Source organism: Copadichromis virginalis, linkage group LG16, assembly GCF_057382275.1.
Source record: "Copadichromis virginalis isolate Kocher_CV1m ecotype Utaka linkage group LG16, C_Virginalis_male_GT1.1, whole genome shotgun sequence".
Taxonomy (NCBI): Eukaryota; Metazoa; Chordata; class Actinopteri; order Cichliformes; family Cichlidae; genus Copadichromis; species Copadichromis virginalis.
Window position 1 is genome coordinate 25,002,856 of NC_140633.1, and position 27,696 is coordinate 25,030,551.

The 27,696-nt window shown below is 38.6% G+C and overlaps 4 protein-coding genes across 4 annotated transcripts; 1 reads left to right on the top strand and 3 right to left on the bottom strand.

Annotated features, from left to right (window-relative positions):
* Positions 1-1,394: 1,394 nt before the first annotated feature.
* mettl5 (methyltransferase 5, N6-adenosine) lies at positions 1,395-7,762 on the top strand. Its single transcript, XM_085434016.1, has 7 exons — positions 1,395-1,666; positions 1,750-1,864; positions 1,955-2,139; positions 2,678-2,760; positions 2,932-2,983; positions 3,067-3,116; positions 3,475-7,762. Exons 1-7 carry the CDS (start codon positions 1,567-1,569, stop codon positions 3,514-3,516), a joined length of 627 nt encoding a protein of 208 aa, XP_085290142.1. The 5' UTR covers positions 1,395-1,566; the 3' UTR covers positions 3,517-7,762.
* On the bottom strand, positions 3,517-12,442 carry ssb (small RNA binding exonuclease protection factor La). Its single transcript, XM_085434015.1, has 12 exons — positions 12,338-12,442; positions 10,240-10,306; positions 10,049-10,152; positions 8,259-8,433; positions 7,896-8,003; positions 7,690-7,793; positions 6,071-6,142; positions 5,937-5,979; positions 5,698-5,838; positions 5,001-5,187; positions 4,764-4,871; positions 3,517-3,694 (listed from the first exon to the last, which is right to left on the bottom strand). The coding sequence occupies exons 2-12, from the start codon at positions 10,297-10,299 to the stop codon at positions 3,615-3,617; spliced, it is 1,182 nt and encodes a 393-aa protein (XP_085290141.1). The 5' UTR covers positions 10,300-10,306; positions 12,338-12,442; the 3' UTR covers positions 3,517-3,614.
* A 1,873-nt stretch (positions 12,443-14,315) lies between these two features.
* Positions 14,316-18,241, bottom strand: klhl23 (kelch-like family member 23). Its single transcript, XM_085434017.1, has 4 exons — positions 17,758-18,241; positions 16,316-17,545; positions 15,107-15,259; positions 14,316-15,027 (listed from the first exon to the last, which is right to left on the bottom strand). Exons 2-4 carry the CDS (start codon positions 17,538-17,540, stop codon positions 14,717-14,719), a joined length of 1,689 nt encoding a protein of 562 aa, XP_085290143.1. The 5' UTR covers positions 17,541-17,545; positions 17,758-18,241; the 3' UTR covers positions 14,316-14,716.
* A 2,293-nt stretch (positions 18,242-20,534) lies between these two features.
* phgdh (phosphoglycerate dehydrogenase) lies at positions 20,535-26,793 on the bottom strand. The gene is made up of 12 exons (XM_085434018.1): positions 26,577-26,793; positions 24,649-24,800; positions 24,496-24,561; positions 24,343-24,397; positions 24,056-24,154; positions 23,837-23,969; positions 23,597-23,745; positions 23,345-23,497; positions 22,332-22,470; positions 21,938-22,065; positions 21,621-21,843; positions 20,535-20,913 (listed from the first exon to the last, which is right to left on the bottom strand). Exons 1-12 carry the CDS (start codon positions 26,712-26,714, stop codon positions 20,759-20,761), a joined length of 1,590 nt encoding a protein of 529 aa, XP_085290144.1. The 5' UTR covers positions 26,715-26,793; the 3' UTR covers positions 20,535-20,758.
* Between the last annotated feature and the right edge of the window lie 903 nt (positions 26,794-27,696).

The following is a 27,696-nucleotide window of genomic DNA, read 5'->3' on the forward strand; positions in this document are numbered from 1 at the left end:
CTCGCGATACGGCTGATTACGTCGTTGTTGGCTAGAGAATTTCCTGAAGTAATTTCCGCTCGTTGTACTTCATGTACTGGAAATAAATCTACACAGTATTTGACCTACTTAAACCTAGTATTGGAATTTAGGGATTTATTTTCTTTTCGTTAATTTTTTGTGGGGGTTGAGTTTTTGAATCTTTATCAGCATTATTTTTATTTTTTGTAGACACATCTAATAGGAGAGGGGAAAAACAAAAAAAAAAAATCGCAAGAACTAACAAAAATCTAAGTGTGTAAAAAATATCTATCACATAAATTAGCTTTAAGCAATAAGACGTAAGGTACATATAATATAATATAATATAATATAATATAATATAATATAATATAATATAATATAATATAATATAATATAATATAATATAATATAATATAATGTTATGTTATGTTATGTTATGTTATGTTAATATATGTTCAATTTTGATACGACATGAGAAGGTAAGGAGTGGTAGAAAACTTTGCAAGGGTGGTGCAGGACATGTATGATGACAGTGAGATGGTGAGAACTGCCCCTGCTTGTTTCCAGTGGTCGGGACTCTTCATGGACCATGACGTTTGCAGAATACATCGTGATCTATAGTGAGAGTATTGAGCAGGTGGAAGAGAGGGTGGAGAGGTGGAGGCCTGCTCTAGAGAGAAGATGAATAAAAGAAGTAGAAGCAAGACAGAACACATGTGTGAATGAGAGGGACATAGGTGTAAGAATGAAGCTCCAAGGACTGGAGGTACTGAAGACAGAAGGGTTTAAATACTTAGGGTCAACCATCCAAAACAATGGACAGTGCACAAGAGAAGTAAAGGAGAGCGAGCTAGAGTTGTCAGAGCTGAGGTTTTCACTGTGACCGGAATAGCAAAATAGAGAGATGGTTTGGACATGTGTAGAGAAGGGATAATGGATAAAAGATGAAGACCACAGAGAGGATTCAAAGAGTGGATTCATGTAGTAAAGGAGAACATTCAGATGGTTGGGGTGACAGAACAGGATACTGGAGGTAGAAGGAGATAGAGGCAGATTATCTTTTGTGTAATCAAAAGAAGATACTACTACTACTAATAATAATAATAATAAAATACTACATGTGCAGATAACAAAAAGCACATAGAGTAACTGTCCGCACAGAGCAATCTGCGTGTCTATGTAGCAAAAAATATGTATTTATTATTTTTTTAAAAAACATTGTAAATTTTTGATAACAAAGGGAAATGACAGATTATTATAAAAGTGTGGATATTAAACTAAAGGGTTTTTTTTTTTTGTAAAACGGTTTAACAATATTGTCATCATTAATTTAATCACTAATATTATTATTAGTGTCATAAACACCATTCGCGGGTAGGAACATGTGCGCTACCACGGTTTATCGTCGGATTGTTTTGGTTGACGTGCACAGCTGCTTACCCCGTGGAACTTCTTAGCTTCAGTAGAAATCATGGCTCAAATTATCCTCTCAATGTGATTTAAACTAAAGAAGGAAATTTAAATTAACCCACTGTTGCACGCAAAGTTGGGACATTAAAAGCGATGAAACTGAAGGAATTAGAAAGCTGTCTGCAGCAGGTGGACACATTTGAAGAGCCAAAAATCCTTCTTGAGCAGTATCCAACCAGTGCTCATATTGCAGGTATGACGGTAACAGTGACGATCAGTTGAGCGTGTAACAGCACATATTTTGTATTCATTATCCCCCCCCCCCCCCCCCCCCAGCATGTATGCTCTACACAATCCAGAGTACATTTGATGACATTGAGGGTAAACTCGTAGCAGACCTGGGATGTGGCTGCGGAGTCCTCAGCATCGGAGCTGCGATGCTTGACGCAGGGTGAGAGCATTGTTTATAAGTTTAACATAGCCGTGGCTTACTGTAGTCTATTCTCTGCGCTGTATCTATCTTTTTTCCTTCTTTCTGCAGTTTGTGCGTCGGCTTCGATATTGACGATGACGCTCTGGACATATTCAGAAGAAACGCAGAGGAGTTTGAGATTTCTAACGTGGATTTGATCCAGTGTGACATGTGTCGTCTGGAGCCAGAGGCGTACGCCGAAAAGTTTGACACTGTCATAATGAATCCACCATTTGGGACAAAACACAACCAAGGTGAGCGCATGCCTTAAATTTGAACGGTTTCTTTCTTTACTAATTTTGAAAATCCTCTTATAACTGAAGCACTAGAGACTTAAGCCCCCCAGCCTAACAAAATGCAAAATAACTCAAAGAAATAATACATTTAAGTTTATTCCGTGTTTATGTTATGGTAGTAAGGATTAGCGGCAACTTGTCGTTTGCACAGTTCTTTACTGTTGCAATTATATGTGCACACTACTCTCTTCACTTCATGTGTCCAGCTGTGGAGCGCTGACTGTTTAAAACCTCACTACTGTGTGTGTGTCCACAAGTAGCTGATCAGTCCATGAAGTTTAGAATGAACCAACTAGCCCCCAAACATGCTTCTTTATTTCTTTTAAACCATTTTGTGCCACAGACAGGCAGTGACGACAGTTTTGTCCACCTGAGCGTCCACTCACCAGCTGCCTAATTTGTCACATCTTTTCGGGCAGGCTGTGCATTTGTAGTCACAGGAGCATCCCTTTAACCCTTCATACAGCCCGTTACTTATTGTTCTGTTTTGTTTAAGGTATGGACATGAAGTTCCTCCGAGCTGCTTTAACCATGGCAAAGACAGCCGTTTACTCACTTCATAAAACGTCAACACGAGAAGTAAGTTCACCAGCCCCTGACAGTCTCTCAGGTCTCTGAAAGCTGATCTTTTACATCTTACTTAGCAGTTAATTTATCAATGTGACCATTAAATATGAAGCCAAAACTCACATCTCTATCTACAGTATGAATGTTGTGATGCCTGATCTGTTTTTTATGATCCCATTGCAGCACATACAAAAGAAGGCAAATGACTGGGGAGTAAAGATGGAAGTCATAGCAGGTAAGAAAAATAAGGCCAATCTTTTTTTTTTCTCTCTTCTATTATTAAAATATTCAAATATTCACTAAATACTTTTATTAAAGAACTGCGATATGACCTGCCAGCATCTTACAAGTTCCACAAAAAGAAATCGGTAAGATTACATCAGACAGTACATGTTCTCCAGCTAAATGTGACACAGGACAGATTTCCCCCATTTTTTGGTAAATGATTTATTTGCAGTCCACATATGCAAACAACAAATTAGCAAAGAAGATATTTTCAATCAGTCAATGTAGGAAAACTAACTCCACACACATTCTAGATGTCACACAGGTCTTGCAAAATAAACTAAAATCTCCTGGTGAAATTAAATTATAGTGAAAAAGTTTAAGGTGAATGCAATGCAAAACATCTTCAAAAGAGAAACATGGGTACACAAATAATATAAGAGGCACAGTATTCGGGGACATAAAAGGCTGCAAAATGATGCTTTGAACATATTTCTCCAGGTTGACATCCAGGTGGACTTCCTACGATTTTCCAAAGCTTGAAGCTTTCACTGGAATGGACTCAAGTTGTCTCTGTATTTTCCATTTTCACTGTTTGTAATAAACGTTTTCATTAAAGAAAAACTGATTTTAAGTCATAACTAAGATCCATTTTCAGTTTTGATAACTTTTGCTGCAGGACCATAATCGGGATCTTCCCGTTCTCTCTTTATAGGTGCAGCTGTTAAAGGGAAAAAACACAAACAAAAAAGAAAATACAAATTAGATAAGAAATAATCTTAACACAGACTACAATATGTTCCCAAGACTACATTTTGAAGCAGAATATTGAAGTGCAATATTTTAGCAGAAGGCGATGGAGCTTTTGAAGGGCAGGTGTGATGTGACTGAGTTCTGGTGATGATGCAAGCAGCAGAAGTCTGTAACAATTGACGTTTATGAACAAGTTGAGAGAAAGACCAAAAAGAGCTACAGTAGGTGGGTCCTAACCGAGGTGTGACCAAGGATGGCAGTACAGTCAGGTAAAAAGAGATGGATGGAGGCGAGTGTGCTTGAAAAGAATGACACCCAGAGTCTGGACCAGAAGGAAAGGAGAAACTGTTACATTTAGACAGTGGATTTGGTGCCAATGAGGAGAACCTCTATTTTATCAATTTAATTTGAGAAAATTGCAAGGATTTGATTTTCTGGAGGTAAACACATAGGACAGTGGGTGGGATGACAGCAGTAGGTTTAGTAGACCGGTAGAGTTGAATGTCATCAACATAACAACGGAAACTGATATTAAGTTTATAGAAAATAAGGATCCTTGGCCCCCAACATTTGGCCAGTGGATCAGAGACGTGGTGAGCCACATTCATCTAGAGAAGATTAAGTTCACCATCAGAGGGTGTGCTGGAAAATTCTATGCTTCCTGGCAACCATTCATTATTTATGTTGAGAATATGTAAGCCTGCGAAATGGATTCATGATTATTTTATGTTGACTCTATATAGTGGCCCATTGTCTTACACATCTATAGTTTAGTGTATATCGTGAGTATATATCACTACTTTGTTTTCTGTTTTTCACGTGAGATCTGCTATCAAAGGGAGGGAAAGGGTGGCAGCAATGTTGTGCCTTCATCTGCATGAGTTTAACTGTTAGAAAAATGACAAATGGGAAACAGATGACAAATAAAAGAGGGCCCAGGATAGATCCCTGGGGGACTCCATTAGGAACTGAAAATGAATAGGATATGAAATTTTTGAGTTGAATGAACTAAAAGTGCTAAATGATTTTGAACTTACCCTCCTCATGGTGATCATCGCTTTCAAACTTCATCTTTTTTCCTTGGTACTGAGTTCTGCCTTGATCTCTGCCACCTCTTCCCCGTCGGCCTCTTCTTCCTCTTCCACCTTTTACGACAGACAAGACTACCTTACTAAATCATATAGATGACACTGTGGAACTGTATCTTTATTGACATTAACTGATTACATTCCAATGCAGTCAACAATGTTAAACAACATGGAAATGCATCTCACCTCTGCCTCTGCACCTGCTGAATGATCCTTGTTGAGCCTCTATTATCTTCTTCATCACATCCTTCTCCTCATCTCCTTCAAGCAGCTGCCATGTGACAGTGTTGTCGTTGATTTTCAGTTCCTCTCCGTGTTCTTTTTTGGCTTTATCTAACGCTTCCTGTGCTTTCCCGTCAAACAGAAGGGTGCCCTTATCAGGAGGAGAAAAAAATAAAATATTTAAACAAATAGTATTTCTTTGAAATGAAACAGCTCTACTCATTTTCAATCCAGAGTCATGCCACCATGTTGTGTTGTGGAAAAAAAGTCTGTAAACCTGACTTCAGTTTTCTGGTTTATCAGTCTCTTTATTGTCATGCAAACATTAGAAACCTGAGGAAGACATCACCCCCTTTCTCCAAGAGACAAAATCTCTCTGTACTGTCAATGAAAACTGCTTTCTGTCCTTGGAAATTTCCTATAATTACCACAGATGTGGATATTATCATTCATCACCCCACTAGTCTAAACAACCCCAGACATCTCGTCTCTCTTGCAAGGACACAATTTCACCAGATGTCCTCAACCCGCACAAATATAAAAACACAAACACACAAAACAAATGGTTACAATTAAAACATGTTGAATTGAATTACACAAGTAAATGATGTAAGTAGATAAGGTTATACCACATGTATGAAGAAACAGATGGAGAACATACCTCTTTGGCCCCTCTTGTGAAGTCAACCCACTTTATGTGTTCGATGCCAGAGAACAATTCATGGAAGTCTTCTCTTGAAACACCTTCAAGCTCTCCTGAAAACTTCAGTAAACGTCCTGACTGCTCATCCAAAAGCAGATCCTGCAAGTAAAATGAGAAAACATCATTACAAAGCCTATTTATTCTTTAAGTGGTGCGTTCATTAGCAGAATAAGCTCACAAACACTTGGAGAGCTTACCATTTCTTTTTTCTCTGCGTGTTTCTGCTGTTGTTCCTTTTCCCTGAATAAAAAAGACAGAAGTAGGAAGGTTATTTTTCACAAAGTGTAAAATCCAGTTTTATGATTAAAGATACTAAAGAATATGTACTCACTGTTTAACTTTTGCTTTTGTCTCTGCTTTAAACTGTTTTCTCTCTTCTACCTTCTTGGCATGGTAGGCTTCCCTGAAAAAAGAAAAAAAAAAAAAAAGAGCTGATCAATTACATTGTTTCACACAGAGAAATTCAAAGGTTTGCAAAACCCCAGTTTAAAAAAATGTATCTCATCCAGATATATGTATGTAGTTTAGTATAATTGTAAAACTTTGTTACAGCTGTTTTCTATCCTCTGTATCCCAGAAATACCACCTGTATTTTTCTTCTGGGATAGAGTAGTTTTGTATGATTCACCAAAAAAAAAAACCCTGTATAATCTTTGATTCTCTCGGCTTCTCTACTAATATCATTTAAATGCTGGTAAAAACTTTACAGGCTCCATGCCGGGAAACATTTACTTGTTAAAACCGACATGATCGAACGAAAAGTAGGGGTGGGGGAAAAAATCGATACTGTGTAGTATCGTGATATTTTGTTTGCTAATAATGTATCGATACAGGGACAGCAGAAATCGATATTTTGTTACAAAAAAGGTTTTTGTGCTCAGAGCATGTTGATCCTTTTTCTGAGCAAGAATCCTGACATTCCTTCACTGTCCAAATGTGTTTAACTTTTTTTTGGCAGCAATAAACATGACAGTTTACTTATTTTAATTTAAGAACATGTTTTATTTTAATTAAGTTTAAAACTTTTTTATTTGATGTAAATTTATATTTTGTTTTAATTTACTTTCAAATTTTTCAGTTGCTGAAGGGGCTGCATAGTTTTCATAAATTGCTTAGTTCAGAATAGCTATAATTGTACCAGATGGTTGTATTCAGTTAAGTTGGACTAGACTGTAATACAAACCGTTCACTTTGTCAACAATAAAACTGACTGAAATGAGAGAAAGACTGAGTGCGAGACTTTGATATTAGACAAAATGAATATTGATAAAGTTTAACTTTATGTACAGAATCTGAATATTGCAAAATATTAAAAAAAAAAAAAAAAAAAAAAAAAAAAAAAAAAAAAAAAAATCGCAATAATATCATATCGTGTGTTAAGTATTGTGATAATATCGTATCGTGGGATGTATGGTGATTCCCACCTCTATCATCCAGATATATGTATGTAGTTTAGTATAATTGTAAAACTTTGTTACAGCTGTTTTCTATTCTCTGTATCCCAGAAATACCACCTGTATTTTTCTTCTGGGATATAGTAGTTTTGTATGATTCACCAAAAAAAAAAACCCTGTGTAATCTCTGATTCTCTCGGCTTCTCTACTAATATCATTTAAATGCTGGTAAAAACTTTACAGGCTCCATGCCGGGAAGTGCACAGCAAGCTGAAACATCATCAGCAGATGTGCTGTCACATTATTCACAAGGTCAAGTACGATGGGCCTGTAAGTCTATATTGGCCCAACACACAAAACAGTTCAGTTTCTTTGTTCAATTTAAAAGATTAAAAAAAAATAAAATAGAAGTTATGCAAGCTACTTCATCCGATTTAAAGGCATCAAAGTACATATATGACACATCTGCCACACCTCTTAAATCAGTGAATTCTTTATTAAATCACTGACACCATTGATAGCTGCTAGCTAGTGCCTAAAAAGCATCACAGCCTACCTTGATAACACAAGCATCTCGTTGTCTTTGAATGATTTTATATCCGTGCGTTCTAGGAACTGCTTGGCTGACTCTTCAGTGTCAAAACAGATAAACACAGATCCCTGAAAAGACAGAAATACAAAAATTATATAAGGGAAGGTCTCCTAAAATTTAAAAAAAATATTTTTTTAAATTATATACATCTCAAGTTCTGTTTCCCGTACCTTGAACTGCCTTTGCAGGTTTCTCCTCATCTGAATGTTTACTACCGAGCCTTTGCCATTCAGCCACTCCTGAATCTCATCCAGGGATGTTTCAAGAGGGAAACCTTTCTAGATGAGGAAAAAACAAAATGTAGGGAAAACAGTAGGAATACAATCAAGGTGGAGAATAATTGTGATTTTGTCTACACAATTTATAAGAGTGTGGGTAGGCTAAAGATGTATTGCACTGTTGCATTACGCTGCATTAGTTTGAAAAAAATAAAAGTTGTCTGAATGCCACTGTGAGCACAAACAAATATTTACGCATTCTCAAATCATTTGCATACAGTTAAAAAAAAAAACTAAAAAAACTAAAAAACTTGCCATGTATACAGATTTGTGTTTAAGTGCATCCTTGTATTCATCGTCCTGTTCGGGTAAGGGCTTGCTGGGAGACCTCCTGATCTTTGTCTTGTCTTCACTGATTTCCAAGAGACCAGTCTTTGACTTCTCCAGAGCTGCAATGAGGACGCTGCTGTCTGTGGTTAAAGACTTCAACCTATGAAAAGAATGCAAATCTTTCAACAAACACTCAGCTACAGGCGGCTGTAGGGCTGTGTGTTAACACTAATGATGCATGCATTCATCTGCATTATAAGGGAGAAGACCCTGCAGTTTATCTAATTGTCCCTCTTTGAATTCTCTCAGCCTGGTCATGTTATGTATGTGAGTGGGGTGGGCACTCCCATTTCAAGTAATAAAGCTCAATTAGAATGTAATTTGCTGACTCACACACTACATTACATTCTAAATATACACTTTAATAAAGGGATTACAGGAATGGATTCCTCCTGCTGTGTTAATTTGCCCTTGCTGTGGCCACTTGTGACCTGACTGCTAACAAGTGAACCTGAGGCACAGCATGAGAGCATGCTCTCATCTCATCCTGCCCATCATGAATCATAGAAAGGGTCCAAACACACCGATTAGTCATCACTATCCTCCTTTTCTTGCCCAGCACACCCACCCCAAACAGCTATACTCAAAAGCCTACCCTTGTCCTTGTGGACTGAAGGTTGTTACTGCAGCTTCAGTATGTCATGTTGTGCTAGTATTTTTACACTAAGTGGAATAGAACTGCAGTCCATAAAAGGCTGTTTTTCACAACAATAAATATAATAAATAATATACTGGTATTAAGCTAGTTAATTGCCAATTACTGTCAGCCCTCAATCACACCTCCTTTAGTCATTACAGGTGTGGTGAAGAGAAAAAAGCCACTTCAACAATGCAGTAACCACAATGTGAACGCACATTGAAACTAACATTCACTACAGCCACAGGCACTGTCTCCTCCTATTAGCTGCACTCGCATGCTGCATTTAAAGATCCTCACACACACATATATACACCAACATCCAAAATATCCAAAACTACAACCTCTAGAGGATGACAAAACGTGGGACTTGATAGGACACACTAGCAGAAATTGTCAGAGCATTTTACATCATGTGTCAGCTTTCATTTATTAATTTTCTGTGGCTAATTTCTGTGCTTTAGCAGGCTTTATGGCCAGTTTTCTGTGCTCATATTTCAACAGATAAAGCAGTGTTAGAACTGCACTGCACAGAAGGTAAGCACAGTGTTTAATGCCGAGTTGTGATAAGCATAGTATTTAGTTAATATGTAATAAAAAGTGTCTAATATAAGCAACCAACAAATATACCCCACAGGTATATACAATTTCACAGTGAAAGAATTTTAATTAACAAATTTACAAAGTAGATTTTAGTGCAGCGTCTCGTAATGTCAAACAACACCTTAAAAAGTGCATCTAAAATTCAGTCCTAAGTTTAGTTAGAGACCTCAGATGATGACATTTATAAATACACAATGCAATCAGCTAAAAATCTTAAGTTAAAGAGACTTCTCATCAATCAGTAAACACAAGTAAGTACATCAGTAGTACTGAATAGTAATCTAAAGATGAACAAATTGAAGATAGCGCCTGGACTTTTAAACCCCACTTATATACTTCAGAGTAGAGTTCCCCCCCTTAAAATCTCAATAAACAAAAAGCATAGGTAAATAAATGAAAGCCAAAAATAGAGACTAAAATAAAATAAATACAGTAATTATTTGACACGGAAAGCATTAAAGAGAAATAAACAAACCTGTTGAATTTAAGCATCGTCTCCAAAGTCACCCAGCCATCATCGACCTGCAGCTGCTCTTTGAGAAACCGGTCTCTTGGAAGATTGTGATCGCCAAAGTAGTACTGAGTAGGAATCATTTACAGCCAAATCAGGACCAGTTTTACCTGGTAAATACCAAATTATGAGTTTAAACTTTAAATTGGAAATACCTCGATCTGTCGCACCACTTTCCCCTCCAGTGGAGACATCTCTTCTTGACTTTCTGCCATTTTGGTTCTGCATAGAAAAAAACAAAACAAAAAGAAAGGTGTCCTACTGAGTTAGAGATTTCTCTGATGTTTACAACAAATATTTAAATAAAAATATCTTACAAGAAGAGATTTTATCCATGTTACATATGAAACAAAAAAATCGAAATGTTTTTTTCGGGGAGCTTTTTTGTATTAACTGTAAATTTTTTTTTTTTTTTTATAGCCCTGCGACAGACTGGCGACCTGTCCAGGGTGTACCCTGCCTCTCGCCCTATGACAGCTGGGATAGGCTCCAGCACCCCCCGCGACCCTGAAAAGGATAAGCGGAAGCGAATGGATGGATGGATGGATGTAAATTTTATATTAATGGCAGATTCCCAACATGTGGGTCGCAGCCCTCTGTTGGGATGTGAAGGTACTGCAGGTGACGTCATTCACAATATTTATCTATATTTAATAAAATTTCAATTCACTTATCTAAATTCTTGATTGTCATAAGTTTTAAAACAGACTGGACACACACACCCACACATAAGATCCTATAGGATAACTTACAATTTACGATGCACTCTTATTGGCCAAATATATTAAGATTTTGGTTTTACTAATACATTAAAGATTAAAAGGAATAAAATTTGGATTAAAAATGATTTTTCTGGAACAAATCCTAAAGAACTTTTAAATTGGGTTTTGTAATTTTGTTTATAATTGTTTGTAATTTGCATGAATTACACATAAAACAAAGCTATGACACTTAAATATTTTCATTATTTTCCATTTCATTTGATTTTTGATGTACCTCTTAATTTGTTAGAAATGAATTTTTTTGAGAATCAAGTAAAAATATCTGAAGGTCAAAAACCATGAAAAACACTTGTATGACAACCTGTGAAATCAAAAATCTAAACAATCTAAAACATGGCAAAGATTAAATTTATACAACAGGTTGTTCTAACAAATATTAGACTTTAGTACTCAAAGAGTCAACTGTTTTAAACAGAAGGTATAAAATGACTAAAAACTGCCAGGCTTAGGCAGCCTGAACCATGTTAATGGGAAATCGGCTTTTTCACCCTTAGAATTATTATATGTTGATATTTTATGTTTGTAAACACAGAAAGTTCCATTCCCCTTTGCTATATTGAGGACAGCGCAGCTATGTGGCCATTTTCTAGGGATGTTGCTTGACATCAGCTTATCCGCAAACCAAATAATATTTACGAACCTCCCTAGCCGACATTGATCAATGTTGTGCTGGCTGAAAGTTCAAATACAGCACGAGGAAGAGTATAAAGAAATCGGAAAAAACAAACAACACAAAGCAAAAAAATAAATAAATAAAACCCAAAACTGAAAAACAACATACAAGCAAAACGAACTAGGGAAAAAATATGATTAGCTATTGGCCACGTTGTCATATTATTAAACGCTGGTATGAGGCCTTGCTGTTGTCTGAGTTTTTGTAAATTATCTGCAAGGCCATACAGGAACCATCTTTAAGACTTGATTATAATAACCAAAGTAATAACTTAATGCAGTTACACAGTTATATGCACTATTAAATATCATTTAGTTGCTATATATTTACATTTAGATACACACCTTCAGATAGATGCCCAGTTTTAAATCTTACAAAAGGGAACCTAAACCTAAAATTGTGAGTTGTAGCACATCGCAGGACTAAACCGACGTGTTTCAGTCACCATAATTAACTACGGGCTCATCTAGCTCCACGGCTAACTTGTTAGCTTAGCTCTTTCAGTACACGGGCCACGCTTGGCATCAACACAACAAAAGCAGCTTCTCATTTGTCTATCCACGCTATCGGTACATGTTTTACTAAATTACGTGATTTGTTAGTGCGTGAATTACTTTTTTTTTGTAGGTAAATTAAAGTAGTCACCGCTACTCTGCTAACACTATTCTAGCTGCAACACGCTGTTTAAACCTGCTGGAAGAAAATCCACTCTGTTCTTTAGTAACGTTATAAAACACTCCCTGGGTAACATAAAAAGCCTTAAAAATTGTTTTCACAATCGTAAAAAGTTACACTTACATAATAAGTCGCAGCTAGAAGCAGTTTAAGCTGTTCAAACCAACAGTCCCCACTTCACTGCTCGCACGTTGTGGAAATGCGTGCTACGGAGCCCACCAAGGGCCAAAAAAGACTCATGTTCGCGCAAGCTCCTCTGTGCTTGATCCCTGCAGCAGAACAACAAGAAATTTGGTCTTTTTCATTATGTATACGTGCTAATGCTTTGGAATAATTTTCTCTAGTACATATTTGGGTAATCAGAAATTAAAATTAAGAAACTTAATTTATCAGTGCACAATGTTTAAATTCAAACTTAGCCAGAGTGCACTTTAAAATCACAAGACATTACCTTCTTATTTAAAAGTTTAAGCAAACTGATCGATGTGCATTTGTTTTTCAAACACAGGAAGATTCCCAAGCCTGAAATAAAAAATAACGTAAGACTACAAATGTATCCAAAAACTTCAGTATTCTTTTTACATGTTCCTATACCTGTTAAACATTCTTATGCTTTTCATATTCGCGCTTAAAAATAGAATTTTTGTTTGTTTTTTGTTTTTGCTAAGTCACGTATTTACGCGAACAGTGTGTTAAGTTTGATACCTGGATTATAAACTGCGATGATATATCACAACCACAAGATGCCGCTGTGATTCTAATCACGGCGTTTAGTTTTTATGTGTCATTTTAAAGTTTTTGTTTTTCGTATTTATTAGGTTGTTTTTTATTGATGTGTGTACCTTTTAAAAACAATTATAGTAGGACTTCAGTTGCACCGATTGTTGTAAGAAAGGTCAGACTTTTATCAAGGCTGACATTTCATTAGCTTAAAATAATTTTGCCTCTTTCCTGACTTTGTTTTGGGAGACATCTACATTGTATTTTTATTGTTGTATGTGTGACGTAAATATCACCCACCTAAGTTTGGGAAAAGACTGATGTTATTATTATCAGTATTTTTCTCTTTTGATATCAACTTTAAAAAAATGCAATGTAGCTCGTCTTCTTTTAATTATTTGAATTTAAGATAAGATAAACCTTTATTAGTCCCACACATGGGAAATTTGTTGTGTCACAGCAGAAAGTGAACAGTGCAAAGTTAAAGCAACAAAAATTAATAAAAACAATGGAAGAATAAAATACTGTGGAGGTGACTGTGGAGGCCCATTTGAATACAGTGAGCTCACTGTCATGTCAGGAAACCAGTTTTTCACTTTTGTGACACGGAGTGTTATCCTGCCGGAAGCAGCCATCAGAAGATGGGTAGACTGTGGTCATAAAGGGATGGACATGGTCTGCAACAATACTCAGGAAGGCTGTGGTGAATAAACAATGTTCAGTTGCTACTAAGAAGTTGAAAGTGTGCCAAAACAATATTCCCCATACTGTAAGACCCTAATCCTGAACCTTTGTTACAAGGCAGGATGGAGCCGTGCTTTCATGTTGTTTTTGCCGAAATCCTTTCATCCAAATGTTGCAGCAGAAATCAAGACTCATCAGCATTTTTCAGTCTTGTATTGTTCAAATTTTGGTGAGTCTGTTTGTACTGTAGCCTGTTTCCTGTTCTTAGCTGACAGGGATGGCATGCAGTCTGGTCTTCTGCTGCCAAGTTAGCCCCGCTTTAAGTGGTTATTTGAGTTACTGTTGCCTTCCTATCAGCTCAAAGCAGTCTGGTCATTCTGTCTTGGATCAGTTATTTCAACTTGCGAACTGCCACTCACTGGACATCTTCTCTCTGTAAACCCTAGAGATAGCTATCTGGGAAAAACCCAGTAGATTAGCAGTTTGTGAAATGCCAACAACCCTCAACCATTCAAGGTTACTTAAATCACCTTTCATCCCCATTCAGTTTGAACTTCACGGGATCATCTTGAACATGTTTACGTGCTTAAATGCAATGAGTTGCTGCTATGTGACTGGTTATTTAATATTTGTGTTAACAAACAGTTTAACAGATATAACAAATGAAGTGCCAAATAAATTTCTTAAGTCCATAAAATTCACTGAACTCAAACAGAACTTTATTAGCATTTTAGTACTTTATTTAATCAAGGTACAACCTAGTACACCTCTACTAATAAAAGTCTATTTGTAGTGTGATTTTTAAATAATACTTATTAGATTATAAAATGTCATCTTCTCTTTTTTTCATTTCTTTTCAGTCTATTTTAAACAAACAATCAAACAAACAAAAAACGCTCAACATGAGGCCCCTGAGTTTTGTATGAAAAGCTGGTATTCATCACTATATTCACAGTTTGGCAAATAGCTTCCTAAAGGATCTGGTGCAGGCTGACATGCTGTGAGATAAATATGAAGTGTGGAATATTAGCTCTCTTCAGTGGAGTCACTGTTAGATCCATTTGGCACAAAATAATCAGTAAACAAAAATTTGTGTCACTAAACACCATAAACACAAATACAGCCATGTGACCTGGTCGGGCTGGGGAGAGTCCCCACTATCTCCCACGAGTCCAGCTCAGGGTTATATTTCTCGATGCTTTGAAGGTAAGTCCCTTTGGAGTACGAGTATCCACCTGTTACGTAAATACAACCATTTATTACCACGGCCCCACACTCCATCCTCCTCTCCTTCATCACCGATATCGGTCTCCACTCGTCTCTCTCTGTGTTGTAGCAGTCGGCAATCGTCGTCTGTCCACCCACCACATACAGCTTGTTGTTGAGAGACACAGAACACAGCCCGTACTCTGAAATGAGAGGAGTTCACCTTAGAAAACAGCATTTAATATACTCATGCTTCTGTTTGGTCTGCTTTAGCACGCATACCTGGATGGGGACTTATTGTAATGATGCTCCACTCGTTGACATCTGGTCTGTACACCTGTGTTTTTTCATAGGTGCAGCTTCCTCTGTAGCCATAATGACCTCCGGTTACATAGATTTTATCCCCCATTACACACGCAGTAGCATTTCCTACACCTTCAAAGAAAACAGAGATCATAAGCATCACTTGAACACTCCAAACTGTCTATCACGTAAAAAAGATGATACCTTAAGTATGTGTTTTATCACTTCATTCATACAAAGTTATATATATACATATACATATACATATACATATATACATATATATATATATATATATATATATATATATATATATATATATATATATATATATATATATATGCACAGTGCAAAGGCACAGTTCACCCAAAATCAAAATTACATGTTTTTCCTCTGGCCTGTAGTGCCATTTATCCATCTGAATCTTTTTGGTGTGAGTTGTTCAGATTAGTAGATATCAGCTCTATCAGATTCTGGTTTTTCCTTAATAAAATGGAAATAACTGGCACTTGACATCTGGTTATCAAAGCACTGTTTGGAAAAACTCAGCAGCTTTCGCAGAAACTGTGGCCTAGTCGTTCAAAAATCTGCAAACCTTGTTTCAAGCAGTTTCAGTTATGAACTACTCAATTATTTGCTAAGCTATACCCCCACAGTTCATCTAACCATGCTGAAAAGCATGAGTTCGCAACAGTGTGACACTATCTAAACATTAATGGTGTCTCCTTCTGTTGAGCTGTAATGTTAGCTGCCTGCTCGCTCCCTTTGGGTGGTGGATACAATTCTTAATGTGAACTCTGTCGGCTTGTTGTTCTGTGCAGAACATATAATAAATAGCTGCTACCGTAAATGGTATGAGTCACATAAATGATTGTCAATGATACTGTTTAAAAAAAACATATAATGACATTTGATTTTAATGCTCATTCTTGAACTGAGAAACAACAAGTTCCATGTATGAACTGCTCAGGAGCTTTCAGTCAAAAATCACATGATCTTCATCAGCAGATGGTATTATGACCATGTGTTTTAAACAACAGCTTTTCATCCTATAAGAAGCCCATAAAGAACTCATACAACTCCACTAAATGGACCTTGTGGTGAAACTGCTTCCTCTGCCTTCATTTATTTATATCCTGCTCATCATTTCAGCCCTGGAGATAACACAATCACAGTTTTTCAGCATACCTTGGATCATTTTGGCCACAGGGAACCATTTCTTTTTTAATGGATCATAAAATTCGGTGTCTCGTTCTGGAGCTCCTCCCCGGTAGCCTCCGATGGCATAGATGCAGCCGTGCAACGCCACAGAGCAATGGTAGTACCTGGCTGTAATCATGGGGCAGCCCTCAGTCCATTCATCACAGTCACAGTTATAAATTGAAACAGTGTCCAGGGCCTCAACAGTGTTTGTCTTGTAGCCACCTGTCACATAGATATTTGCACCAAGTAAACTGACGCTGTAGCTCTCTCTTGCATGGTTGGGCATGTCCTTTCCTTGCACCCATGTGTTGCTGATAGGATCCCAGATGTGGACTTCACAAAGGGGGTGCCAATAGTACCCTCCAATGATATACATGTTGGCAGACATTTTTCTAGCCGCAGGTATCTCTTTTCCATTTGACCTTAAAGCCTGGATGATTATAGATTTCAATTTCCCATCATTCTTCTTTAAGTATTGTCTATACACGTCTAACGTGGTCTTAAAGTAAATCTCATCCAGATCCAGATGGATGGAATGTAGCATAATTGAAACGTGGTGTATGCGATTATCTAAGTCATGGTTTACCCATGTGGCGAGAGCATCTATCAACACTTCATCTTTCTGCACAGTGAGGCTCTGTACAGCCAAGACTTCTCTCATCTTCTCAGGGTGCAGCTCTAGAAACTCCTCCTGCTGAATGAGCTCCGGGAACCTGCTCAGCATCACTCTGCGTGCCTCCCTCTCCAGCCCAGGGCACAGGTGCAGCTCAGCGAAAGCGTGCATGCCCAGGCAGTTGTCCACATCCAGGAGGCGAATGAGAAACTCCTCACATGCTTGCTTCACAGGAACGAACTGCAGCAGGTCTGCAGCCTCCAGCAGGCTCTGTACGTTGCTCTCAGTGATGCACACCTGAGCAGTGTACACATAGTCCACCAGAGCACCCAGCACCCCGTAGTCTATGCCGCTCAGTTTGATGACGCTGTTTGATCTCTCCTTCATGTCAGCTGTGAACATGACTTTGAAATAGGAGCTGCGGGCTGACAGCAGCGCCTTGTGGCAGTGAAACACCTGTCCCGACTCGCCACACTGCAGAGCGACATCGGTAAACAGCCCGCTAATGTAGAAGTGCCTGAGCGCATCCAGGAGCTCTGCCGGATGGTCACCATCACAGAAGTCATATGTGTAGATTTCGGCTTGTTTATGTGACATGATATCTAGAAAAGAGAGATGGAGAAAGTATGTGTCTAATGTAAGCCAAACACACACACACACACACACACACACAGGGCTGGCGAACATCAAAGCAATACCGAGGCGTCACATTCCCATTTATAATTAATTGCAGTGTGACTGGTCATAGAAGAGTCTTCGCATTTACGCTTTAATCCATGTATCCAAGCAGACACACTGCTTGACTACCACTCACCCTATTTCCATGAATGACTCGAGCTTTTTTTTTTCTGTCTCTCCTTCCACACTGTCCTCAAGCTCTCCCGTCTCCACCACACATGAGCCTCAATTTAGCTCACGCAGGACAGTCGCAGGCAGGCAGCTCGATCCTATTTTGGTATTTGTGCGCAGCGTCCATAACCCCCTCCTCCTCCTCTCTTCTCCTCTCCTCTGCTCTGTAGTCTCAAACAGCGGGTCCTTGACAAAACTCCTTCAGAGGAATCACCCAACCCCACCGTTTTCTCTCAGAGTCTAAATATAACCTCCATCCATCCACAGTCTCGTGACGCGCTCACGAACGGCACATTTTCTGTGCACCCAGCAGGCGCAAACAGAATACAAATAGTATACAAATGAGCGTCGCTTTTTACTAGGGCGCAAGAAGGAGAAAGGGAAGACGACGACGAAGAAGAAGTCATTGCACTGGTCCATTCATGTGTTCACCATTCTTGGCGTTGCCATGGTATTCTGAACCCAATTCGAGTGCGGTAAAGGCTTTAGCTAATCCTAACGAGGATTAACAGCACAGGGCTGCAGAGACGGAATATGTGTTAATCTCAGCAAATCATATATAATGAAACAATATTACTGCATTAGAACTAGTAATAACAGAGCCTTTGTAAAACCTTTTTTTAAAAGACAGATTGTTTTTTGTGCCCCATAACAAGCCGCCTGGGTTTATAAAGCAACAGAGAGGCAGGTCACTGCTGTTACCTGAGAGTTTAACGCTTAATGCTGAATTAAAAGGGACAGCGGTGCAGACTGGACTCAATGCATAACTTAATGGCTAAGTGACAGAGATTTGACTGGCAACTGTTTTGCATAAATGTTCATAAAAAAGTTACCTTCCGTGAGACATGCTGATTCTTTTCTTTTTAGTCCAATGAAGGATTTTATTCATGAATTTATTCTATCGTTTAACTGTTGTTAAAATGAGCACTGCGACGGTCCCACTCAGTATTTTCTGAACGTTTAACTTATAAATCAAACGACTGATGTTGATAAAACAGCCAACTGAGGTAAAATATCGAATTAAACTTTCAAAATGAATCGCACTTTGTCTCTTGTTACAACATCATAACCGGTTTTATGTAACACAGAAGTCTGTGTGAACGGGTGAAATGTTTTAATTTTATATTAACGTGCAAAAAAACTTGAGCTAACTTCTTTATAGTTTGCTTCCAATGAGCCAGACGTGTAATTTTGTTTCAGGTGGTCTTAGGGGATAGCTCTCTGGGCTTTCTGAAGGCCCTTTGCACATTGGCTGCTTTTTCACTTATTTTCAGTCCAGCTCTTGTACCTCACCATTTTCATAGAGATTTTCTGTTTTGTTTTGTTTTGTTAAGCACTTTAACATTGATATATGAATCATTCAAGCATAAAAAGCCACCTCAATCAAGGGATGAACCAGTGTTGTGTATACACATAACAGACAACTTAGCAAAGAACCAATTATAAATTGTATCCTTAGCCACTTTATCGTACAAACACCTAATTTGTTCCTTTAGTTGAATCTATGAAAAATTCCATCACAGTTTGACAGGCATTGCAACAACAGCATGATTTCTAAAGAGCTATTAGACAAAAAAACGGCATATGGCAGCATGCCATTCACTGTGTCCTTAATAAAAATTAAGAAACTGGACAAGCAAAGGACAAACAAAAGCTTGCAGGCCTAAAAAAAATCAAACTCTGTGTTCAGCAGACGAACAGTATCTAAAAGTCACGTTCTTAAGAAAGAAGGGGGGGAAAAACAGCAAAGACCTGACACAGGACCTGAGAGATGCTTTAGGTCCTAAAGTTTATCCATCTGCTGGTGACATTAGAAATCGTCTCAAGGTGGCTGTCAAGAAGTCGTTCTTAAGGAAGGGAAATGAGGAAGAAAAGCCTGAGGTATGCAAAATTACACAACAACTTTACTGAAAATTAGTGACAACAGGTCGTTAAAGAGTGAACAATCCAAATGTGAAATGCTTGTTTCAAATCCATCATCCAATATATGGATGCAGGAGGACTGTTGTATCTGACATTTACCACAAGCCATAGCGCTTTGCTGTGGATTAAACAGATTGCTGTGTAGGCTGGACTAACTGCATGACTGATTAGGCAGCGGACACAGATTGAATTAAGTTTTTCATGCAACGATTCCACAGATTCCATTATTTAATCTCTTTATTTATTTATTGTTGAAAAATATACTACTGTGGCATCCACTGTGGTTTTCTGGGAGGATGGAGTAAAATATATCTTTGCTTAAGGATTCAGAGAACTGAGCATATGCACTGCATGTGGTAGGACTCATATTTTCTGAAGGTCTACAGAAAGTAAATGCCTATTTCTGGCTACTCTGTTTTGAGACAAGAATACATTTCAGCTCATTATTTAGAAGTGGAAAGTAGTGAGATGAGATGATCTAAAGTGAGTGAGATTTCCATGATGCCACAGGAACAGATTTACATGTGAAAAAAAGTTGTGTTGTTGCTTGCTTGCTACAACCTACAAAGCAGCTTTCTGCCACTAGCTCTGGGATGTGTTGTGCAGCCCTTTACTGTGTAATCTTACCAAAAATTAATAACAGTGGGGCAAAAAAAACCCCATAGAACCGACACAAATCACACATTGAACATTTTAATAGAGGAATTATTGAAGGGCTGTCGTACTGAACTCGAGCTGTGTAGTGAAGTATTTTTAAAATATTAAAATATAAGGCGTTCATATTAGAAAGTCTTCTTTAAGAGGATCAAACAAACTGAGCAGCGTACAACAAACATTTTTATTTAATTTCTACTTCTACAAGTTAATAAAAACAACTAAACACTGGAATGTTATAAAATGCAGGTTTTAAACTGCAACTTCTGCACAAGTTGTTAGCTGTAAACACAAAGACCGGATCATTTATATTAGACGCTCCTGAAAATGTTACAGATCTCACATCCTGAATGCTATTCAGTGCCTCTGTAAGTGCTTTGCGCTGTCATTTAAAAGCTGAGCTGCGCTGCATCCTTCACCACGGAGTTCAAGGCACTGAGATCTCTCAAGAGAGAGGACACCCCCACACAATACCACAGATCCCCAGAGCGGTCTGCAGGAGCACTGAAAGACTCAATCTCCACTCCCTCTGTGGCCAACACTCCTAAACAAAGAACAATTGAAGAGAGAAAATAGGTGTGAATGGAAAGAAAAGAAACATGGTGAAGGTTACAATTTAGTTCTCACAACTCAGGGCCAGCTTTCATCTAAATTCAAACTCAAAAACAAATGTGCGTAAAGAAGCAGTTGAGGAAAAACAACAAGAATGCATGCTTTGTTTTCAGACACACATTTTAACAGACAAGCAAACTATCTGCCACCAACCTAAACTTTCCATTTAATTGTTCTGAAGTGAGAAACAATTTTGACTCTTTATATTGTGTTTAAGGTTACTGCCTTAGCCTCCAAAACTGATGGAACTAATGGAAGTCATAAATTAATTCGTAAAACACTGAAAAGAAACTTTTCTCAGTTACTGATTGTGAATGTTGAATATACATTTGAATATACAATGAGGGAGAGTTTGTGCATTCTATCTATTGTCCAGAGGGTGGCGACTCTATTGCACTACTGGGTTGGACCTGCTTTTTCTCTCGCTTAATACTTTGTTGCATGGATTCAAACAGGTGCTGAAACAAACCAGTATTGATATGATAGAATTGCACAGTTGCTACAGATTTGTTGGCAGCACATCTGTGCTTCAACCATGTCCCAGACCTGCTCTGAGATTTGATGACTGTGGAGGCCATTTGTGTACAGTGAAATCTTTTATATTCACAGATGATAGTTTTGATGTCTACATTTTCTTACCAGCCAGTGAGGACAGGAGTTGAGGATTCGCAGGGGCCTTAAAGAACAGCAGATTTCCAGTGAGAGAGATGGGCTGTCTGAACACACTGTTGCACAGCTCCAGGAGGACAGGTGCTCCACCTTGAACTGAACCGCTGGCTTTGTAGCTGCAGCCATTGGCCGCAATCTCCACCTTACACACGCCTTCAGTGGCCCCGGCAGATGCACAGTGGGCCTGGTAAACCTGAAGAAGTTGAGATAAAGGAAAAAGATTTATTTGACATATATTCCACTTGTTTTTCTCATGTTTTATTTGCCTGAATAAATTGACGGTGTACCGTGATTCCAGTTTCCTTAGCTAAGCTCAGCGCGTTGATGAGGTTCGGGCAACATCCTGATTCATGATTGAGTAAACCCACCAGCACAGCTGAAGTCATGTAACCAGTGGAGGACTTCATGCAATCCCCTGGTTTGTTGAGCAGAGTGCAAAAAGCTTTTAATTATAGGCAAAATATTTTAAAGTAAAACTGTTTTAGAAAAAAAAAGACAAAAGAAATTACACAGAAATGATATTCCTATAATAGCTTATAAACCCACACGACTGATTGGACAGTTTCACTGTGACACCAGCAGAGGGAGGAAAAACTGCTTCCTAGTATTTTTCCTTCCTATGAGATGAACTCTCCTTGAGGTCGCTTGGTTACAGGAAACTGGTTAAACCAGAAATGTTACCTTGTGTAGTAATTTGAACGTGACTGAATGGTTTCTTAGACGCGCTGAAAGACTGAAGAACAGATCCAACGGCTTCTCCGAGTTTAATCAGTTGCTGCGACTCCTGGGAGAACGTGCTAGCCAAGACCTGAGCATTTACCTGCATAAGGAGAACAGTTTAAAATCTGTTACAAAATCATTCTTTTTTCTTTTTTTAAAAAAAAGGTTATAATTATTTATTTTAGTTGAGGGCTTTTTTTTTTATAATTTTTTTTACCAACACCCTCCAAATGTGATCAAACTGGATTATCTACTGATACTGTTTCCTGCTCAGTCTCTGTTTCTTTGTATGTATCACCACTGTTTGCTTTATGTTTTTTGTACTAAACAAACAATAAAATATATCAGTTTTAAAGCTCCAGATGTCCAATGTGCAGCTGTCATATTCAAAATAAACTGCAGCACTGACGGCACATGGAGTAAAAGAAATAAAGAAAAATTTAACTCACAAATTCCTGAGACTGACGGTTTTCTGCGAGCATTGCTCGCTTGTCTTATTTCCAGAAACAGCGCTGCAGTTTTATTTTTTATATTCTTCACAGCTTTATAATCATCTGCTTATCTGATAATACTTGACATATTCTGCTGTCCATTTGGTGCAGATGAAAAGTGAAATGATGCATCAAATTCCCACTTTATGGCAAGTGTGGACAGAACCCGAAGCAGAAAGCCTGGCTTGACAAAGAAAGCTAATAACCACTGCTGTGATATCCATTAGGTTCCTGTTTTCTTCTGACCTGCTGCACGGCAGTCTGTAAAACAGTCCACTACTTCCTGTACAGATAACTGTGGGTATGAAGTCTGATTTGTTGATAGTGATGCTTTTGAAGCTTGAGAATATTTAGGCTTCTTTAGCGATTCATTTTACACAAATCCGCCAAACAATCACTTCAGTAGCCCTTTAGCAAATTTATAACTCTGGTCTGAGGAGTTATTTTTTAAACACAGTATTAAGACGAGCATGTAGGACTTACTGCTCCGACCAGGTTCTTTCCCTTCACCATGTCCACGATCTGCAGGGCAATGTCCTCCCCACAGCGAGCCTGAGCCTCCTTCGTACTGGCTCCCAGGTGAGGGCAGCTGATGACATTGGGATGCTCCACCAGTGAGTGGTTCTTAGGTGGCTCCTGTAGCCAAAAACATAAAGACAATGTGAAATTTAAGCAACAACATCTCTTTATTTAATAAAAATAAAGTCAATCAATCAATTTGACAAAAAGAAAAACCTCCACAAAGACGTCAAGGCCTGCTCCTCCACACTGTCCAGACTCCAAGGCTCTGAGCAGAGCCTCCTCATCGATGATGCCCCCTCTTGCACAGTTCACAACCTTCACGCCTTTCTTGCACTTGGCAAAGCTTTCATCGTTAAGCAGACCTTGGGAACATCAAAGAGAAATTCCACATCTTGCTGATGGACTTTGCGCCACCGTTATAATCGACCGACATATGATTGGTGTTTAGCTCACCGACAGTAGAGGGCAACAGGGGAGTGTGGACAGTGATGTAGTCACACTGGGGCCAGAGCTGCTCCAGAGACATCTGTTCCACTCCCCAGCTGGCTGACACCTCTGGAGGAGTGATTGGATCATAGCCAATAGTCTGTTAAGGAGAAAACAACCTGTCATCTTTTTATGCCTGTTTATTTTAAATATCACAGTAACTGTGAGCAGATATCATATGCTGACCCTCATGCCAAATGACTGCATCCTCGAGGCGACCTCCTTTCCTATTCTTCCAAGTCCGACTATTCCGAGCACTTTGCCGTACAGCTCTGCGCCCATGAACTGAAAAATCGGAAGCAAAACAATGACCCACCTCCAAAAATCTCAAAGTACACAGATCCAAGTGTCCCATCTGATTATTCACAACTGAGTGGACAATGGAGCCAACCATGCAACAGTAATGGCTTGATGCTCCCAGTGCAAACAGCCGTTCAAACAGCACACTGGAGAGCAAGCGAAAATGCTTTTACCTTCTTGCGATCCCAGTTTCCTTGCTTCATTGACATCGCTGCTTGTGGCACATTTCTGAAAACAGATCAACGTAATAATGGAATATTACTGCACTTCAATTACAACCACAGAGCTTCTCGGCAATTGTTCAGAAATGACATGACTCGTCTTGCCTTGAGAGGCTCATGAGCAGAGCACATGTCAGCTCAGCAGCACTGATCGTGTTGCCACTCGGCGTGCTGCAGAAAAACACAGTTATAAAGTAAAGTCAGTGGTATACTGGAACTGCACAGTGAAGAAAATCTGCATTTAAACTGGAGGCTTACTTCATGACAATAATGCCCTTTTTGGTAGCGGCAGGAACATCTACGTTGTCCACACCGGTCCCAGCTCTTCCAATAATTTGGAGATTATTAGCAGCACTGATAACATCAGCTGTTACCTTGGTTGCAGATCTAACCACGAGGCCATCATAGTCCTGAGATTCAGAAAGAAGCAGAGCTGTTTTAAATACACCCAATAGTTCACACAGAGTCAATGGGTGTCAGTTATTTTGAGCAGCATAAAAACTGTGAACCAGTCAAAAATCCTATGCCAGGATATGATATACTTACTAAATAATTCTCATTAATTCCTCATTTCTAACACTGATCTTTGGCCTGTTTTATGCCAAATGATTTACCTCTGTTCAACCAGAAATGTTACAAGACAGGTTATAGTGGGGTTTTTTCCCCTGTTACAATGTAACATGGACTTCTATAGTTTCCCATTGCCAGGGGGACACCTGTTAACCATGCAAATAACTTTTTTCCACAATAAAATGTGATTTTATATCTCTGTCTGTGTCATGTCATGGCACATGACATGACACAGACAGGTGTTGTTTCAGGTGCCGAGTTCTGGGTTTGAATCTGCTTCAAGACCATTCACTGTGTGTCTTTTTCCTGCTCTCAGATTTCCCTCTCTTCTTTCCACTTTCTTGTCTAAATACAGACTAAAAAGCAAAAAAAAACCCAAACAAACAAAAAAACAAAGATCGTAAAGATTTTTTTTTTTTTAATGGTTGAAACTGCAGCATTCAAAACTGATCATGCTGCAAAATGACATCTGACTGATAACGTTGTTAAATAGTTGTCAGCAGAGTGCCAAACAACATCTGGTTCGTGTACACACACACACACACTACTATTACCAAATGTTATTCTTATTAACTATAAAGGACACTTTTAAGCCGCTTATGTTGATCTTCATGTAAATTCTATCCCATTTGTTGCATGGTGATTTATTAGCCTGTGTTGCAGCCAGTTATTAGATCAGTTAGCTCAGTGTGAGAGATGAACACTTTGTGTTACCCTTGTGGTGTATATTCTTGATTTATTTTATTCTAGAGGACAAAAGCATAATAAATCATTTAAAAATTCTTGAACAGAAGCTTTTTCTTGCTAGAAAGCCCAACAAGGATGTACAGGCATTATTTAAGCAACACAACCAGTCCATTTTCATCTCAGAGCTATGTTTTTTTTTTTAATTTAAGACTAGATGCTGAGAAACAGCCATCCAATGGTCATTCAACATTGAAATGTTTATTGAGAATAGGCTAAAATAAATTTTTAAAAATAAATACATTTTGGACTATGGGGGCTCCAAAAGGCTCACAGCCCCAGGGTGTACAATAATGTTAAGACACCCCTGCAGGGGCCTCATGTCATTTATGGCACCAGAAGTTTTAGAGCCAGCCCTGTACAGTCCATTCAGCTTACATGAGAACAGCTCATTATTTCTAATCTGACAAATTGAATTTGTTCACATATTCTTAGACATACACACATTGGCTCTGTGGAGAAAATGTGGGATTGATGGAATAGTTTGGGTTGGGGGTAGAAGTGGAATCAATGGCCGCCCGATGCACTTGCAGCAGATAGGAGGTCTGACCGTGCGGCAATAGTCACAACACCACGAATGAGTTGCATCAGCTTCACAATGGGCGGTACTAACCGAATAAATCAGTTTTTAACTGGCTGCCGGGATCATTTAATTACACGTGTCAGGTTGAATTGTGTTACGGAATAAAAAATGCCGGCTGCTAGTCCGCAAAAACTTTTTTAGGCGTGCAGGGGCACATGCGCACCGATTAGAGCGAAAGCGGCTTTAGACTAAACTTTATAGAAACCTGCTTGGTAGGAAGAAAAAAATAAACCCGACAGCGGGTGCATGTGAAGAAATCACGCAATATAACGCAGAGTGCCATTACTACCTTTATCTCCGCGATTAATTCATCCTTAGTCATGTTCTGCTTCTCCGTGACTCGGATGCCATTTTCCTCCAGAATCGTCTTGCAGCGAGGGTCGACACTTTCACTAATCAGCACGGTTTTGATGGAGATCGGGGCCATCTTGGTGTTTTCTCTGCGGGTCGCTCGTTGGTGGGCCACCGGTGGGTGCTGAGTGATCTGGGAGAAGAGATGGATGGATGGATGGATCGGGGAGTTGCTTCTTTTTTCTTTTTCTTTTTTTTCCTTCTGCCGGTTTTGAATGGTCGTCTCTGATCTAAGACGCCCCCTTTCTACGTGGATCCGCCTTCAGCTCTCAAAGCATAGAAAGTCAAATCCGAACAATGCATACTGGAAATCCTGGAAATGGCCTGCATTCAAAATAAAAGTGCAGAAGTACTCTAACTGAGGCTAATACTGGCTTTTGGTTTGTAAGACTACACGTAGTGCTGGTTCAAGGTTAGCAACAGCCTCCTGTTAAAATGGATCAGCGTTATTTATTATTTTGCACATTTGTCACACATACATGTAAATACAAAAAGCAGTTTTTAAACCATAATTCAAACTATTAAGTGAAAAAAGCTATTCCTAAACCCGATAACTACTTGTGCCACTTCTGCAGCAAGAACTGCGATCAAGCTTTTGTGATAACTGGCAATGAGTCTTTCACATTTCACATGGAGGAATTTTGGCCCACTCTTCTTTGCAGAAATGCTTTAACTGAGCCACAGTGGGAGACGTTTGGTGTGAATAGCCAGTTTAAGGTCAGGTCAAAGCATCTCAATCTTCCATCTAACCTTCCTTTTATTTTTTGGGGACATTCAGTGGACTAGCTGGTGTGCTTCATATCACTGTCCTGCCACAGGCTATCACACTACCACCACCATGCTGATGTGATGTTTTGTTTTGTTTTTAATTGAAATGCTGTATTCGTTTTATGTCAGATTTAACGGGACTCAAAGCTTCATATAAATTAAACTCATATTATATAAGGTTTCTTTTGGTGAATGTGAGATGAGCCTTTGTGTTCTTTTTGCTCAGCTGTGAGTTTCTCTTTGGAGTTCTCCCATGGATGATATTTTTTACCCAGTCTCTTTCTTATTAT